This window comes from Zalophus californianus, chromosome 13, assembly GCF_009762305.2.
Source record: "Zalophus californianus isolate mZalCal1 chromosome 13, mZalCal1.pri.v2, whole genome shotgun sequence".
Taxonomy (NCBI): Eukaryota; Metazoa; Chordata; class Mammalia; order Carnivora; family Otariidae; genus Zalophus; species Zalophus californianus.
This window is the reverse complement of record NC_045607.1, coordinates 11869903-11885250: the sequence shown is the minus strand read 5'-3', so window position 1 is coordinate 11885250 and position 15348 is coordinate 11869903. Positions and strand designations below refer to the sequence as shown.

General features: G+C 36.2%; 1 protein-coding gene across 3 annotated transcripts in view; it reads left to right on the top strand.

The window, feature by feature from the left end:
* RABGAP1 (RAB GTPase activating protein 1) overlaps positions 1 to 15348 on the top strand; it is a 156864-nt gene that overhangs the window by 70736 nt on the left and 70780 nt on the right. For all 3 annotated transcript variants that reach the window (XM_027614632.2, XM_027614631.2, XM_027614634.2), the window contains 2 exons: positions 2366 to 2459; positions 6740 to 6890. In XM_027614632.2, coding sequence (XP_027470433.1) covers positions 2366 to 2459; positions 6740 to 6890 — 245 coding nt within the window. The remainder of the gene's footprint in view (positions 1 to 2365; positions 2460 to 6739; positions 6891 to 15348) is intronic.

The window sequence follows — 15348 nt, the reverse complement described above, 5'->3', positions numbered from 1 at the left end:
TCTTAAGATGGAAGAGCAAGTAATAAAGAACTCTTCTCCTCTTAAACTCAGCAGTAAAAACAAAACCCCCATAAACTGAGAAAGACACTATTTTTATGAAACCAGAGAATGGTCAAATGCTGAATCTGAATGCTGCAGATTTTAAAGAATATCTACCTGTTACAAAGAAATTTGGGCCCAACTGAAGGGTAACATTCGGACTAATGTCTAAATCTAATCTATGGCAGGCATACAGTTTTCAGTGGAATTGAGTTCAGAGGGCCTCTAGTAACAGGTGTTAACTAGGAGAGATAAGGACCAATAGCAGACCATGGGAGAGTTAGGGAACACGAGAACACAAGTTCTGTAAAGGACAAAAGTGTCTTTTTTTGCCCACATTGTTTCCCTAGTGTATAACACAATTCCTGGTGTGTAGTAGATGCTTAGGAGATACTGGTGCGATAGGTTACCCGCCCCCCCCCCCCCCCCCCCGATCCATTCCCATAGTGAAAGGCTAATGAGAGGACCATGGGGCTGAAGAGAGCTGTGTAGTCTTCCCATCTTTTCATTCTCTAACCTACTATATGGACCAGGGAGACCCATTCTGTTATGTGTTTGCTCCCTAGAAAGAAATGGCTATAGTCCTCTAGTGGAGAGGCTCCTTATCCATAGGACATTTGTGCTCCCAGGGCAGGAAGCCAGCAGGTATAAAGGGGAGGTGTTCAGACTGAAACAGGTTGCCTGCTCCCTCCCCACCCATACCCCTGCTTTAGGTAGGTGGAGTTCTAAACACATATTTCAAACTGCTACTGCCAAGATATGTTGAAAGCATCCAAAAGAGTAAAAGAGAATTTGATAAGACAGGTCTTCCTAATCTCTTTAAAGGAATTGTCATCTCTCTTTAAAGGAATTGTCATCTCTGGTATATTTTAGTACATTTTTTATAGCTGCTATTCCCCAAAGAGTTGTTGTGTTGTATTGATAATTGAATGAGTAGAGAATTGCTTGAAGCTTAGAAAGTAGGGCCAATTCTGGCAAAAGAGCAGAGTTGGGAAAGTTTATCTTCATGCCCTCGAACCTTTCTCTTTTCCTTATTTATTCTGTCTCCCATTTGTCCCAAAAGAAGTCTCACTTACATTCAGTCTGTGTCTTCCCTATCTCACCATCAAAACCGATGCTAATGTCCAAGCCATTATAATGTAAAGAAGTAATAAGTGTCATGGATTTCTGAGCTGTTGCTAGTAGAGATGTTCATGATGTAATCATTAAAGGTATAAAGATCCAAACTTTGTTTAGGCAGGTTAAGCCAGAAGACTTAGAAATAGCATTGGTGAGGATACTTGGAAAGAAGTACCGTTGTCCCCTATTAGTGGAAATAAATTGTAGAGCCATTCTGGAAGGCAGTTTGTCAGTAAGCTTCAAAATATCCCAGGAAGTCCACTTCTGGGCATATGTCCAGTGAAAACAAGAGTTATGTTCATCCTGATACTATTTGTAGCAGAAAATTGAAAACTCCCCAAGTGTCCAGTAAAAGAGGATTGATTACGTAAATATCTTAGTCCATGTTTCCTCCTTTCGTTACACTTTTAAATTCCTCTCACAGGCCTTTATCATTGTCACTTTTTTCACTATCTTAAAATCTTTAAATTCTTATTTGAATTTACTTAATTACGAGAGTGAAGTTTGAAATGACTCGTTTTGGTCTTTTTTAATATTTTTGTGCATTCTGTAATAAATATATGTCATTGTAGAAAATTTAGAGTCCTAAAAACATAAAGGAGGGGGGAAAGAAATCATAACTCCATCACTCAGAGATTGTAATTGTTAATGTCTTAGCATAATTTGCTCCAGACTGTTTTGATCATAATGAAGATTTATTAGCTCCTGATTTTTATTTTATGTGACATTTTGCCAGATTATTAATGTAAACACATATCAATACATAATTACATTATAAACATATATCATAATTTAATCAGCCTCCTATTGCTGCTCTCCTATTGTTGGACACTTAGGTGGTTTGTAATTTTTTTTAACTGTGGTAAACAAGACTGCTATATATTTTCCTGGATAAAGTTGTTTGCTTTGGAAAAGGAAAAAGAACATACCATATTTTGAGTCTTAGAAATGGCTCTTTTCCACAGTTAACATAATGTGGACTCTATGGAAAGCAAAAGAGAAATAAAGAGATCATAGCCAGATCCTTGTACCTAGGATCATTTTTATTTTCTTTGTATTTATATCTGAATGCTAAAAGAGAGAAATAGAACTTATGACCTTATGCTCCCAGTAAAATCTTTCAAATTTGACTGTTATGTTTCCATTCATTCTTCTGGCTGGCATAGCCACTTCTGTTATCCTTTTTTATGTGTTTTATTTATTAAAGATAATGATGAACCTCTCTTGAGTGGATTTGGTGATGTATCCAAAGAATGTGCAGGAAAAATTCTTGAAACATGGGGAGAACTGCTGTCAAAATGGTAAGTTAGAATAGTTCTCCTTTTCCTCTGTAATTCTCATTTTATGGGTAGGGTATCTACCCCTAACTACAATATTCAATTTTGGAATTGTTCTATTTTGGAACCGCAAAGTATGGGGTTTGTGTTCTAGAATCTCTATTTTTAGAGATTTATAAGGGTAAGTAGTGAAGATCTGAAATCACCTTTCAGAATATCAGAAACCTAATAAATTCTCATTGCTGCAGAAAATATTAATTCAAACATGGAATGTATGGAGAGAATAAATCAGGAAAGAGCTCCTTTTTATTCACGTGGTTAGGAACCACTGACTGGTTAAGATAATACACAGCAATTAAGACAGTACACAATAATCAGGGAAGTTTGGAAGATGCTCACACAATGCGTAGAGCCACAGTAGAGACCTCAGGTGGGATTTTTTTCCTTATCTGTATTATGTACCTAGAGTGACAGAGCAGAGTGTTATGAACATGCTGTATATTGACTGCTCTAACAATTACTTTTCCTACTGACACTTGTAAAATTCAGGAATTTCTTGTCAAGAGAAATTCTCAGCTCTAGAGATAGCTTGACAACAATATTAAGAAGCACTATCCTATAGACTGTCTAGAAAGGATACACTCTGGTGTATTTCTTAATGAAACCAGAGACACTCTGCTAAGTCGGGTTGGTGAGACATTTATGTAGTTTCCTTTTTCCTCTCTGTAGGATGCCATTATATGCTGCAGAGAAAAAAAGCTTGAAAGTGATCTGAGCACTTCTCTATTTCTGACATGCTGGTTGTTAGGGTTGTCATGTAAGCTCCCCATGGGCCTATTACTTTGGGGTCTAATTTTTCTCAGAAAATTTAACAGTTGAAGCCTTTCACTCTATTCTTAGAAAACTGTGCTTCAGCATTTAAAAATCTTCCATGTCCTTAAGGGATGGGACTACAAATGGGCATACATCTGCTTCTAGCACTCCCACAGTGCTTTACACTTTTGGTGAAACGTGCTCCACATCGGGAAATGTCAAATGTGTACAGGAGGAGAATGCAAACCAAAGCATGGTTTGTCTTTATACAAGTGGTTTTAGTAAATGAACTCTGCAAAAGCCCCTTCACCCCCCCAGGATATAGTCCTCATTTACTTTTGGTACTCCTATAGCAGTCGTGAGACAAACCTGCTGATGCTCTCATCACAATTATATTTTCAGTTCAGTGAATTTGGAGTGTTTGGACTGCTGCTGGCAGGCATTTCATCTGTGTAAAAAGGTTTCTGCTCTAAAATAGAAATGTAATTGAATCTTGACATGGTTACATAATAGTATATTTAAAATCATTGAGATACAGCATTTAGACTCTAGATTTTATTAGATGAACTCACCACCATTTTATACAATTGCTTGGAATTTGTTACCAAATTTTATTGATTCATTCATTCATTTATATTATGTCTTTCTTCCACTTCCTCAAATACATTAACTGAGTCTACATGTTTCTTTACAGTGTTTAAAACTGTTTTCACTGATTTGGGTCCTGTCTTCAGAAATAATAATATAGTTTGTTTCTCTTCTTTAATTCATTTCATCTTTTTTCCCATCATTATTATATATGTTCTGTAGGTAGGAAACATTGCAATATCATGGAATTTTAGAGCCTAGTAAACCTGGCTTCAAATCCTACCTCTCCTACGTCCAAGCTGTATGGTCTTGGGCAAGTCACTTAACTCTTCTGTTTCTTCATTTACAAAATATACAAGTCTTTAAAATTACCATTCAAATTATTGTGAGTTAAAAATAATGGATGTTGTACTAGTAGTAATAGTAGTGAGAATTAATGAATTTACCATATGCCAGGCATTGTGCTAAGTTATGTGCTTGATTTCAGCTATTATAACAGCCTTATGAACTAGTATCTATTTATATAGATGAGGAAACTGGCTCAGAGATTTAGTCAGCAATTCTGGTTAGTAAATGGCAGACCTAAAATTTTTAACACAGGCAAGTCTAAGCCTAAAGTTGGTTTATTTAACTCCACATTAGATTTTAGTGGCAGTATTAGTAATAGTACCTTTGAGCTCTAATTCTCCAAGTACATTTTTTTTTAAAGATTTTATTTATTTGTTTGAGAGAGAGAGTGAGAGAGAGAGAGCACATGAGAGGGGGGAAGGTCAGAGGGAGAAGCAGGCTCCCTGCTGAGCAGAGAGCCCGATGCGGGACTCGATCCAGGGACTCCAGGATCATGACCTGAGCCGAAGGCAGTCGCTTAACCAACTGAGCCACCCAGGCGCCCCACTCCAAGTACATTTTAATGTGACTCTTAGTGGATAAGAGAACTAATGTTGGTATAAAATAGTATGTTGAGGGTAAATGAAGTTAATACGATCAGTGACATAAAATTATTCTGAAAATAATTTTACCAATATAAATTAAGCTAGGATTAGCATTATAAACCTAGGGTTAGGTTTATTATTTCTGTAAAGAGCCAGGTCATAAATACTTAGGCCATAAATATATATAGGTCATAAATATTAGGTTCTGTGGCCCAGTAGTCTCTGTCACTACTACTCAACTCTGCTGTTGTGGTGCAAAGGCAGTCATAGACAATATGTAAACAATTTAAAAAGGCTGTGTTTCAGTAAAAGTTGCTTTACAGAAACAGGCGGTGGGCAGATTTGGCCCACAGGCCATAGTGCACCAATCCTTGAATTAAGTAACAATTGCTTTTGTTCTTTCTGCTCCCAACCCTTCAACTTTTATATGTATATATTTTTCCAAGCAAAGACAAAACCATATTGAATTGTCTATAGCTACTGCATTAGGGTACTAGCATCACAGAATTAACCATTTTTAAATGTACTGTGCATTATTCTTTAGAATTCTGGGAATGTTTTGAGAAAAGTCTGAGTCCTTTTTGTATTTTTAGAGTGGTCATTTTGTATCAGTAACTTCTGTTTAAATCTGGTAGTCACAGAAGCCTTTCCAGGTCAGGATTCTGCATTACTGACTCAGTAATGGTGGCTTTCAAAACACAAAGCAGCCATGAAATCCAACAGAATATTTATTGATCTGAGTTTGAGGACTGCCTGAGTCATTTAATCGACTTCCCTGAACTTCTTTCTCCATCGGTAAAACTGGAAATACTAACCACCTACCTCAGATGGTTATTGTGAAGATCAAATAAGATTATATGTAAATCACTTTACAAATTGGTACCAATTCGGGCACCTGGGTGGCTCAGTTGGTTAAGTGTCTGCCTTTGGCTCAGGTCATGATCCTGGGGTCCTGGGATCAAGTTCCGCATCAGGCTCCTTGCTCTGCGGGGAGCCTGCTTCTCCCTCCCCTCCCCACTTGTGCTCTCTCTCACTATCTTTGTCTCTCTCTCAAATAAATAAAATCCAAAAGAAAAATTAAAAAAAATTGGTACCAATTCAAGATAAGTTTTATTTTCCCTATTTTATAGATTAGATAAATGAAGCTCAAAGACTTTAATAACTTATTTTGATGTTATAATAGTACAGTAGAAACTTTCTTATCATAGTCATTCAAAAATGTTACTTGAAGCAAGGTATCATAAAAAATGCTGAAAGCTTTATTTTTATATTTATTTTAAATATTTTAACTTAATTTTAACTTAGGACATATAAATACACAATTCATTTGTGAATTTTGATGTAGGGCCAAGCTCTTATCTTTGGCTTTCTGTCCGCTGATTGGAGTTTTGCTGTGTTTTTCTTAAATAAGCCACAACCATGAAGCTATAATTTCTAGTTTTGATTTTTATTTAAAAAAATAAAAATAGAGCAATAATTTAAAGATAGGTAGGAAATGGTCTGCACAATTCTTTCCACCACCCAATCTTTTAGTTATCTTGGCCACATCTATTTCAACAGCTTTATTTTTTTTTCTTTATTAATATGTTACCTTTATTAAGTCTGTAAAAATCATTTAGTTTTCATAAAAATAACACTGTTTAGCGGTGCCTGGCCAGCTCAGTCGGTGGAGGGTGTGACTCTTGATCTTGGGGTTGTGAGTTTGAGCCCCACATTGGGTGTAGAGATTACTTAAAAATAAGATTTTTTTTTTTAAAGATTTTATTTATTTGAGAGAGAGCGAGAGAGCACAGAGGGCAAGGGAGAAGCAGACTTGTTGCTGAGCGGAGAGCCCTGTGTAGGCTCAGTCCCAGAATCCTGAGATCCTGACCTGAGCTGAAGGTAGATGCTTAACCGACTGAGCCACCCAGGAGCCCCCAAAATAAGATTTTTAAAAAATAATACACTTACAGATTATGGCTTTATTTTTAGGCATCTCAATTTGAGTGTGAGACCAAAGCAGTTGTCATCCTTAGTAAGGAGCGGTGTTCCTGAAGCTCTGCGAGGAGAAGTCTGGCAGCTGCTAGCAGGTTGTCACAACAACGACCACCTGGTAGAAAAATACCGAATTCTCATTACAAAGGTAAGGGGCTGATAATTCAGCATTAATCCTTTTAAAAATTTGTTAGGAAAAGATTGTTGTGGCTATTTGATTTCAGGGAACTTTTTATAATTCCTTTATCTAATATAAGAATAGAACTTTTAAATACACTTCTAGCCCAAAGTTGTTTCTAGTGTTGGCACAGAAAAGAAGGAAAAAGGTTTTCTTTCTTGATTGGCTTCACCTCAGAGGCAAAAGATGTCCTCTACTCATTGGATAGCTAAATCCTTCTTGAACATAACTGTATTTTTAGATCATTCGTGCTTTGCAGTATGAAAAACTTCCTTTTGTTTATTTTAATTGTTTTCACACTTCACAGAAATGTGTTCTTTGTAGGTAAGGCTTAGTTCTAGTTTCTACAATTGGAAGAACATGATTTTATTCTCTTCGATTGTATTCCCTTTTAGCTCATTCCTCTAAAATGAAGAATTCTCATTTTTTATAGTATCCCTTTCTCAAGTGCATACATTCCTCAAGGTTTTATAAGCAAAGCAATAAAAACTGTTCTCTGTACAGCATACAAGAATTGAAATTAATTTTCTTCAAGATTCAATGATGCTTTGTGCCTTTGCACCCATCTCAGTGGTTTTAATTTTTGTTGTTTTCTCACATTCTTGAAGTATTTATCTTTGGAAAGCAGTTTCTCCAGTCCCAGACCTGGGTTTTGAATGAATTGCTCAGAACCCTCAATAAAACATCAGTATTTTTCAGTGTGACAAAAGGTGGCCTTCTTTTAAAGATATATTAGAACCTTAAATGAATAATATCTCCATAAAACTATTACTTTAAAAAACACTTGTAGGGGAAGAACAGCATTTGAACACAAAATTGGACCTTTTCTCACCAGAAAATGACTTTTACTTGATCAAAATATTGCTGTTGTCATCATTTTATTTCTAGACAGATTTTTTTTTTTTCTTTGAAGAACTAAATTCTGATTCCCTACATTATGTTGCTGTCATTGTTCAAACAGCATTTATTGAGTGCTCATTACAACCTCAGTGCAGGAGCTAGGAGGTGAAACACAAAGCAATCATTTGTCATTACAATAGACACAAGTCATAGGATGGCCTGAAATAGCAGTGGGAGCCATTGAAGGAGTGATTAATTCAGCTTGGGAGAACAGGAGAGTAATGTAATAAGTAATGTAACATTTAAGACCAGTTCCAGAAAAGAGCTCCCCAGCCGTGGACGGATGGAAGAGCATTGTACTTGTAGTATGAATGGAGGCATCGAAGAATGAAGATACGTAACAGGTATAGCTAGTGAAGGTACACCTACTTGGTTGTTTTTTTGTTTTTTTTTCCTATTGCTGGCAAATTATATTTTGGATAAATAATTCTCAGTTATATCTCTGTCTTTCCAGATCTTCTTTTGAAGTCCTTTGAAACACTTTGTCAAAAATCGTTTCTTAAATGTTTTTGGTGTGGCTTTTCAGACAGATAATTTTTAAAGATATGAACTATCCAGTTTTTCTGGTTCCATGAAAATGGTGGTTCTTGAATAGGAACCTGGTAGTTATATGATGTGTAAAAGATCACTTTATTAACAAAATCTGATGTATTTGATGAATGTCTTATATATGCTGGTGTCATGTGCTTTTTATTTCACATTAAACTTCTACTCTGTGGGTGGCTAGAACCTAAAAAGATTTCTCATGGATGTTTAATTATTTAGGGGCACCTGGGTGGCTCAGTCGTTAAGCATCTGCCTTCGACTCAGGTCATGATCCTGGGGTCCTGGGATCGAGCCCCGCATCGGGCTCCCTGCTTTGAGGGAAGCCTGCCTCTCCCTCTCCCACTCCCCCTGCTTGTGTTCCCTCTCTCGCTGTGTCTCTCTGTCAAATAAAAAAAAAGATTTAATTAATTAATTAATTGCTGGTAGATGATCAGAAAATACAAATTATTAAACCATATAATATTGGTGAATGCTTCTTTTTGTTTTACACTGCAGTATTATTAATGTAAGTTTATATTGCTTTTCTTTTCAGCCTTACTGAAAATAACAGTGACTGTTGTATAGGAATGGTACTTGACATTTTAAATTTTGTTCTGAAATTTTTTTAGGGGAAAAATTACTTTAAAATTTTTAAAGTTTATTTTCACAGCAAGGTGTAATTTATATAGGCTAAAATATACAACTTTGAGGTATACAACTCAGTGATATTTTACATATAAATACACCGCTGTGACTACTACTAAGAGGAATATACCCAGCACCCCAAAAAGTTATTTCTGTCGCATTCCAGTCATAACCACCCCTTCTCTGCCCTTGAATAACCATTATTCTGACTCTTCTTTCCCTACCATTAGTTTCAGTTGTTCCTGAACTTCATTTAAATGCAATCATACAGTTGTGCAGCATGTCCTTGTTTGTATGTGACTTCTTTTGATCATTCTATTTTGGGAGTGTATCAGAAGGCGTCTTCATTTTTTTTTTTTGTTTTCATTTTTTTAATTGCTGAGAGTATTTCACTGTATGAATAAGCCACACTTGAAAAAAATCTATTCTGCTGTTACAGATGTTTGGTTTTGCTTTGTTCTTTTCCAGTTTTAGCCATTATGAACAAAGCTGCTATGAGCATTCTTTTTTTTTTTTAAAGATTTTATTTATTTATTTGAGAGAGAGAGAATGAGAGCTAGAGAGCACGAGAGGGAGGAGGGTCAGAGGGAGAAGCAGACTCCCTGCTGAGCAGGGAGCCCGATGTGGGACTCGATCCCGGGACTCCAGGATCATGACCTGAGCCAAAGGCAGTCGCTTAACCGACTGAGCCACCCAGGCGCCCGCTGCTATGAGCATTCTTGCATTTAGCAAATGTTATGGTCTGAATGTTTGTCTCCCTCAAAATTCATGTGGTGAAATTTAATCTCCAAAGTGATGATGTTAGTATTAGGAGATGGGGACTTTGGGAGGTGATTAGGTCATGATTACAGAGGTCTCATAATAGTGATTAGCACCCTTATAAAAGAGGGTCCAGAAGCTCCCTCGCCACCTTCCATCGTTTGAGGGCACAGCAAGAAGTCAGTAGCCTGCAATGAAGGAGAGGGTCTATCATCAGATCCCAACCATATTCACACCCTGATCGTGGATTTCCTGCCTCCAGAACTATGTGCAATAAATTTCCGCTGTTTTCAAGCCATCCAGTCTGTGGTATTTGTTATAGCAATCCAGATGGACTAAAATAGCAGGATTTGTACATATTAGTATACATGTATTGACAATAATATTTACTTATATATATATGTATTACATTTTTATTTTGGACATGGGTTCTTTGCCAGATACATGCTTTATATTCTGAAATTTCACCTGTAATATTACTTTAGAGGGTTATTTATTTATTTATTTATTTGAAAGAGCACAGAGGGAGAGGGAGAAGCAGGCTCCCTGCTGAGCAGAGAGCCCCATATGGGGCTTGGTCCTAGGCCCTTGAGATGAGGACCTGAGCTGAAGGCAGATGCTTAACTGACTGAGCCACCCAGGCCCCCCTAGAGGTTTATTTTGCTTAGCTTCTTCAAAGACTAAATTTAAGACAGGACAAAAAGTGACTTGATTTATAGAGTGAAGCCCCCCCAAAAAAAATAAACGTGAAAACAAAACTGATGAATGTCTTCATCATCATCTTGCTTTGTCAAGCTTGACTTATAATGGGATATATATAGGATTTTTCCCATGTGAATTTTGTAATCCAAGGACAAAGGCCTTTCAGTAATAGAAAATACATAGGTATATATATTTTTAAGGGTTTTTTTTTAGATTTATTTTTGTGTTAGAGCAAGAGCATGTGGAGGGGGAGGGGCAGAGGGAGAGAGAATCTCCAGCAGACTTCCTGCTGAACAAGGAGCCTGACGTGGTGCTCCATCCAGTGACCCTGAGATCATGACCTGAGTTGAAATCAAAAGTTGGATGCTTAACCAGCTGTGCCACCCAGGCACCCCAAGGTGCTTCTTATTTCTGAAAGCAATGGAGTTTGGAGGCACTCTTTTTTTTTATGTTTGTTTGGGGTTTTTGTTTTTTGCTTTTTCATCTCAAGAAGGAAAAAGTATAATAATAGCTGCCCCTTTTGAGCACATGTGTCACCTGCCGAATTGAGCACTTTATAGTCATTATGTCATTCTAAGAAAATCCCCATGAAGTGGTAATTACTATTTCCATTTTAGAAATGAGGAAGCAGAGGTTCAGTGAAGCTTAGGAATTTGCTTACAGTCATTCAGCAGGTAAATAAATGATAGAGGCAGAATTTGAACTCAGGAACAACTCCAAAGCTGGTTCTTTTCCATTATTCTCCCTACTTGTCTATCCTTGAACTTAAATAAAAATTTTTTTATATAGCCATGTGTGTACTCATACAGAATTTCATGTGGACACATAAACATGCTTGTTTTTATGTGTAGATTTTTATTCAGTTACTCTTCTCTTGGTAGGCATTTACTTTGTTTCCAGATTCTAGCCTCTCCAAACATCCTTATATGTGTTCTAAATCTTTTATGGAATAGAATCTCAGGAGTATGATTGCTGGATCAAAGGGTTACATGTTTTTTAAACTGATTATTTAATTTTTATATTTAATTTACTTATATCCAGTTTGGTTCTCTGAAAGGCTGTTACTGTTCATAGTTCACCAGCAGTGTAGCAAAGTATCTGTAGCCCCACATCCCAAACAGTATTAGTTACCAGTAATTGTATTTAATTTTTTGCTGTCAATGGATGTAAGTGATACCAGCATATCTTCAGTTTGCAGTTCTCTGCCTACCAGTAAATTTGAGCGATTTGCTCTTCTGTGAGTTACCTCTTTATCTTTATTAAACATAAAATCTCAAAGCCAGAGGTGGAAGAAAATCACTTAAATAAAATAAAAATTATTTACCAAAAAAAATAACTCTCTAAGTATTCTCTATTATGTATATTAATCCTTTATCTTCATTCTTTATTGACTTTATTGATGGTTTCATGCCACACAAAACGTTTTCAATTTTTATGTAGAAAATTGTGTCTCGGTTAAGGTCTCCTACCTTTAAGTTTTGTTAAGTGCAGTTTCTAAGATTTTCTTGCAAGATTTTTATTGTATGTGTTACATATTTATATCTTTAATCCATCTGGAATTTATTTTTGTACATGGCATATGATAGCGGCCCAATTTTAATTTTTCCCTGGTGGAGAACTAGTTGTGCTACTCCTGTGTTCCTACTGAATAGAATACCATCTTTGTTAGATCTGAAATTCTTACATATACTGAAATTGAGTTCTGGATTTTTCTGTTTATTGATCTGTTTGTGTACTCCTCTGCCAATACTGTCTTGGTTAAACAGGCTTCAAGTTATGTTCTGATATCTGGTAAAGCAAATCTTTTTTCACTTTTTCTTATCTCATATTTTTCTTATATATTCTTACATATTTAATCTTTCATACAAACCTTAAAATCATTTTCTTCAATCTTACCACCACTACCTCCCTATAAGGTTGTGTGAGGATTCTAATTTGAATTTTATTTAACTTACATATTAATTTAGGCTATAAATTACATTGTTATAGTGTCTTTAAGAGTATGGTATGTCTTGCCACTTTTATGTCTGTTAAAGACTTTAGAGTTGCTTTCCTTTACATCTTGTGCCTTTTTTGTTAAATTTATTCCTAATAATTATCCTAGAGTGTTCTTGCTATTGCAAATGGAGTATTTTTTTCCTTTCTATTTCAGGGTGCTAATTGCTACAAAAGAGAATAGACATTGGTTCTTTTTTTTTATTCCCTATCCTTCTGCCTTTTGATATTTTGATTAGTTCTCCTAATTTTATGCTAGCATCTTTTGAGATTTTCAGGTATGTAATTATGTCAGCAGCAAAAACAGTTGCACTTCTTTTTTCACTGTTTCTGCAGGCTATTACATTTTCTTTGTTTTGTTTATATGTTGGAAATATTAAGACAGGGGCACCTGGGTGGTTCAGTCGGTTAAGCATCTGCCTTCATTCAGCTCAGGTCATGATCCCAGGGTCCTGGGATGGAGCCCTGCATTGGGCTCTCTGCTCAGTGGGGAGCCTGCTTCTCCCTCTGCCCGTGCCCCCCATGTGTGCATGAGTGTGTGTGTGTGTGTGTGTGCGCGCGCGCGCATGCATGCACGCATGCTCACTCACTCTCTGTCAAATAAAATCTTAAAAAGAAAAAAGAAACATTAAGACAATGCTAAGTGATGATGGTGATAACTAGCATCCTTATTGAGTTCTTAAATTAAGGTGGTTTTAGTTTTTCAGTCTTTTGGAAGGCATGCTGTTCATTTTTGTTTTTTTGTAAATAGTTTTTATTTTAAGTGATTTTCTTCCATCTTTGGCTTTGAAGATTTTATTAAGAATGTGTACTAAATTTTATCAAGAGGTTTTTTTAGCCCTTAATATGATTTTTACAAATTATCAGCATTATGATAGACTTGATATTGAACTACCCTTGGCTTCATGGAATAAATTTCTGCAGACCAAATATTCCTAAATTCTTTGTTTTCTGTTCTTTCTGGCCTTTAACCAAAGGTTCCTCAGCCCTGGTGTCTAGAGAGAACTTGTCAGATTCATTGGGAAGGAACCCTAATAAGCAAGCTGCAGGGACTCCCATGGCCCCTCTGACCCCCAGTTGTAAGACCTATAGCTGTTTGGGTCTGGTGAAGCAAATAAATGAAGGAAAATAGAGACACTTTCTGGTTTCCAACTTCCAGAATCAGCCTTTGGCCCTTCCTTTTGGTTATTTCTCACCTTGTGTGTCAGTGATTCTAGTTTTTTTGTTTGCTTTTTTGCTTAGTAGCAAAGATTTATGTCAAAATTGCTTCCTTAATGGATCCTTTTAATGAAAGAATAATGAAATAACAACATATTCTGATGGTTCTCATTCCTTTCATCCAGTCAGCCTTGTGTTTTCTGAAACCTGTTTGCTTTTGTTTTTGTAGTGATTTCATTGATAAAGTTCAGTGATAAGAATCTTTTGTTATGAATTTCAAGTTTTTATGCAAAATCTAAACTAGTGACAAGTCCATGTAACCAATATTTACATTTTTTAATTGTCTGTCCGAGGGAAGCCCTAGAGGCCCAGCCACATTTTACCAGTCTGGAAAAATAATTTAAATATCTAGTTATATTGTCATTATTCAGATTTTTGGTTTTAATTAAAATTATCTCTTTAATAGATTTGTTAATAGTAAAAGATTCAATAATATATAATCATAGAACCTGCCTGTAGGTACCAAGCAAAAAGGGGGTCAATTTAGCAAAAAGAGCTCTGACCATAGAGTTAGGAAGCCTGAGTACTGGTTTCAGCTCTGCCATTAGCTTATGAACTCAAATGAGTTCTGCACTTGTGGCCATTCACCTCCTCTTCTCTGACATTAGGTTGCTAAAGTAATTGGATGATCGTCCTTTAAGCTTGAAAATATGTGACATGTTTGAGTCCTGCCCCCCAAAATAGCCCATGATTTCACAGCTGAGTACTCTTGCTATCTGTTTCTTTAGGAAAATGGGTTTTGAGTACACTTTTAGGAACTATATTGTGTGCTCCCATATAGCAGTTGCTGTAGTTGGTCTGCTATAGACTGAATGTTTATGTCCCCCCAAAATTTATATGTTGAAATCCTAACCCCTAGAACCTAATAGTATTTGGAAGTGGGTCTTTAGGAGGTTAGTAGGTTGAAAGAGAGCAATCCTCAAGAATGCAATTAGTATCTTTATAAAAAAGACTCCAGATCGCTACCTTACCCCTTCTGCCTTATGAGGACATAGCAGTACCTGGCCATGGGTCCTCATGGTACACCAAATCTGCCAACACCTAGATTTTGGACTTCCTAACCTCTAGAACTGTGCTAAATTTCTGTTTTTTATAAGTCAGTGTGGTATTTTTGTTACAACAACCTGAATGGACTAAGACAAGTTTTTCTCAAATTGTTATTTGTGAAAATCATTTCAAGTCTCCATATCCCATCTCTGTAATGTCATGTCCCCTCTAGTGAGTTGCTGTAAGTTGTATCTGTCCAGGGAGTTCTAAAGGTTTCCTGAATTATAAGACTGGAAACATAATAGGCTTGATCATATTAAAATATCTGATATTTGATAATTTTTAATCTACAGTTAGGTAATTTCATATACATCAACCTAATAGGTGAATTAAACAGTTATTATAGTAGGGTTTTATTTGAAACATCTTCCCATCTAAAAGCAGAATTGCCTGTTGTTTTATTAGGCATTTGTTGTTTAGTCAGCCATAAATACCTTTGAAAGCCTACTTTATGTCAGCCCTGTGCTAGGTTTCATGGATATGCCCATGAATAAAATGTATCTGCTCCCTGGTTTGAGAGCGACTATAGTCTAATGAGGGAAATAATTAACTAACCATTTAATAAAATTATATAAGAGTTATAGAAGAGAAAATAGATATTGCCATGTGGCACGTGACAAGAACTTTTCAGTCTAAG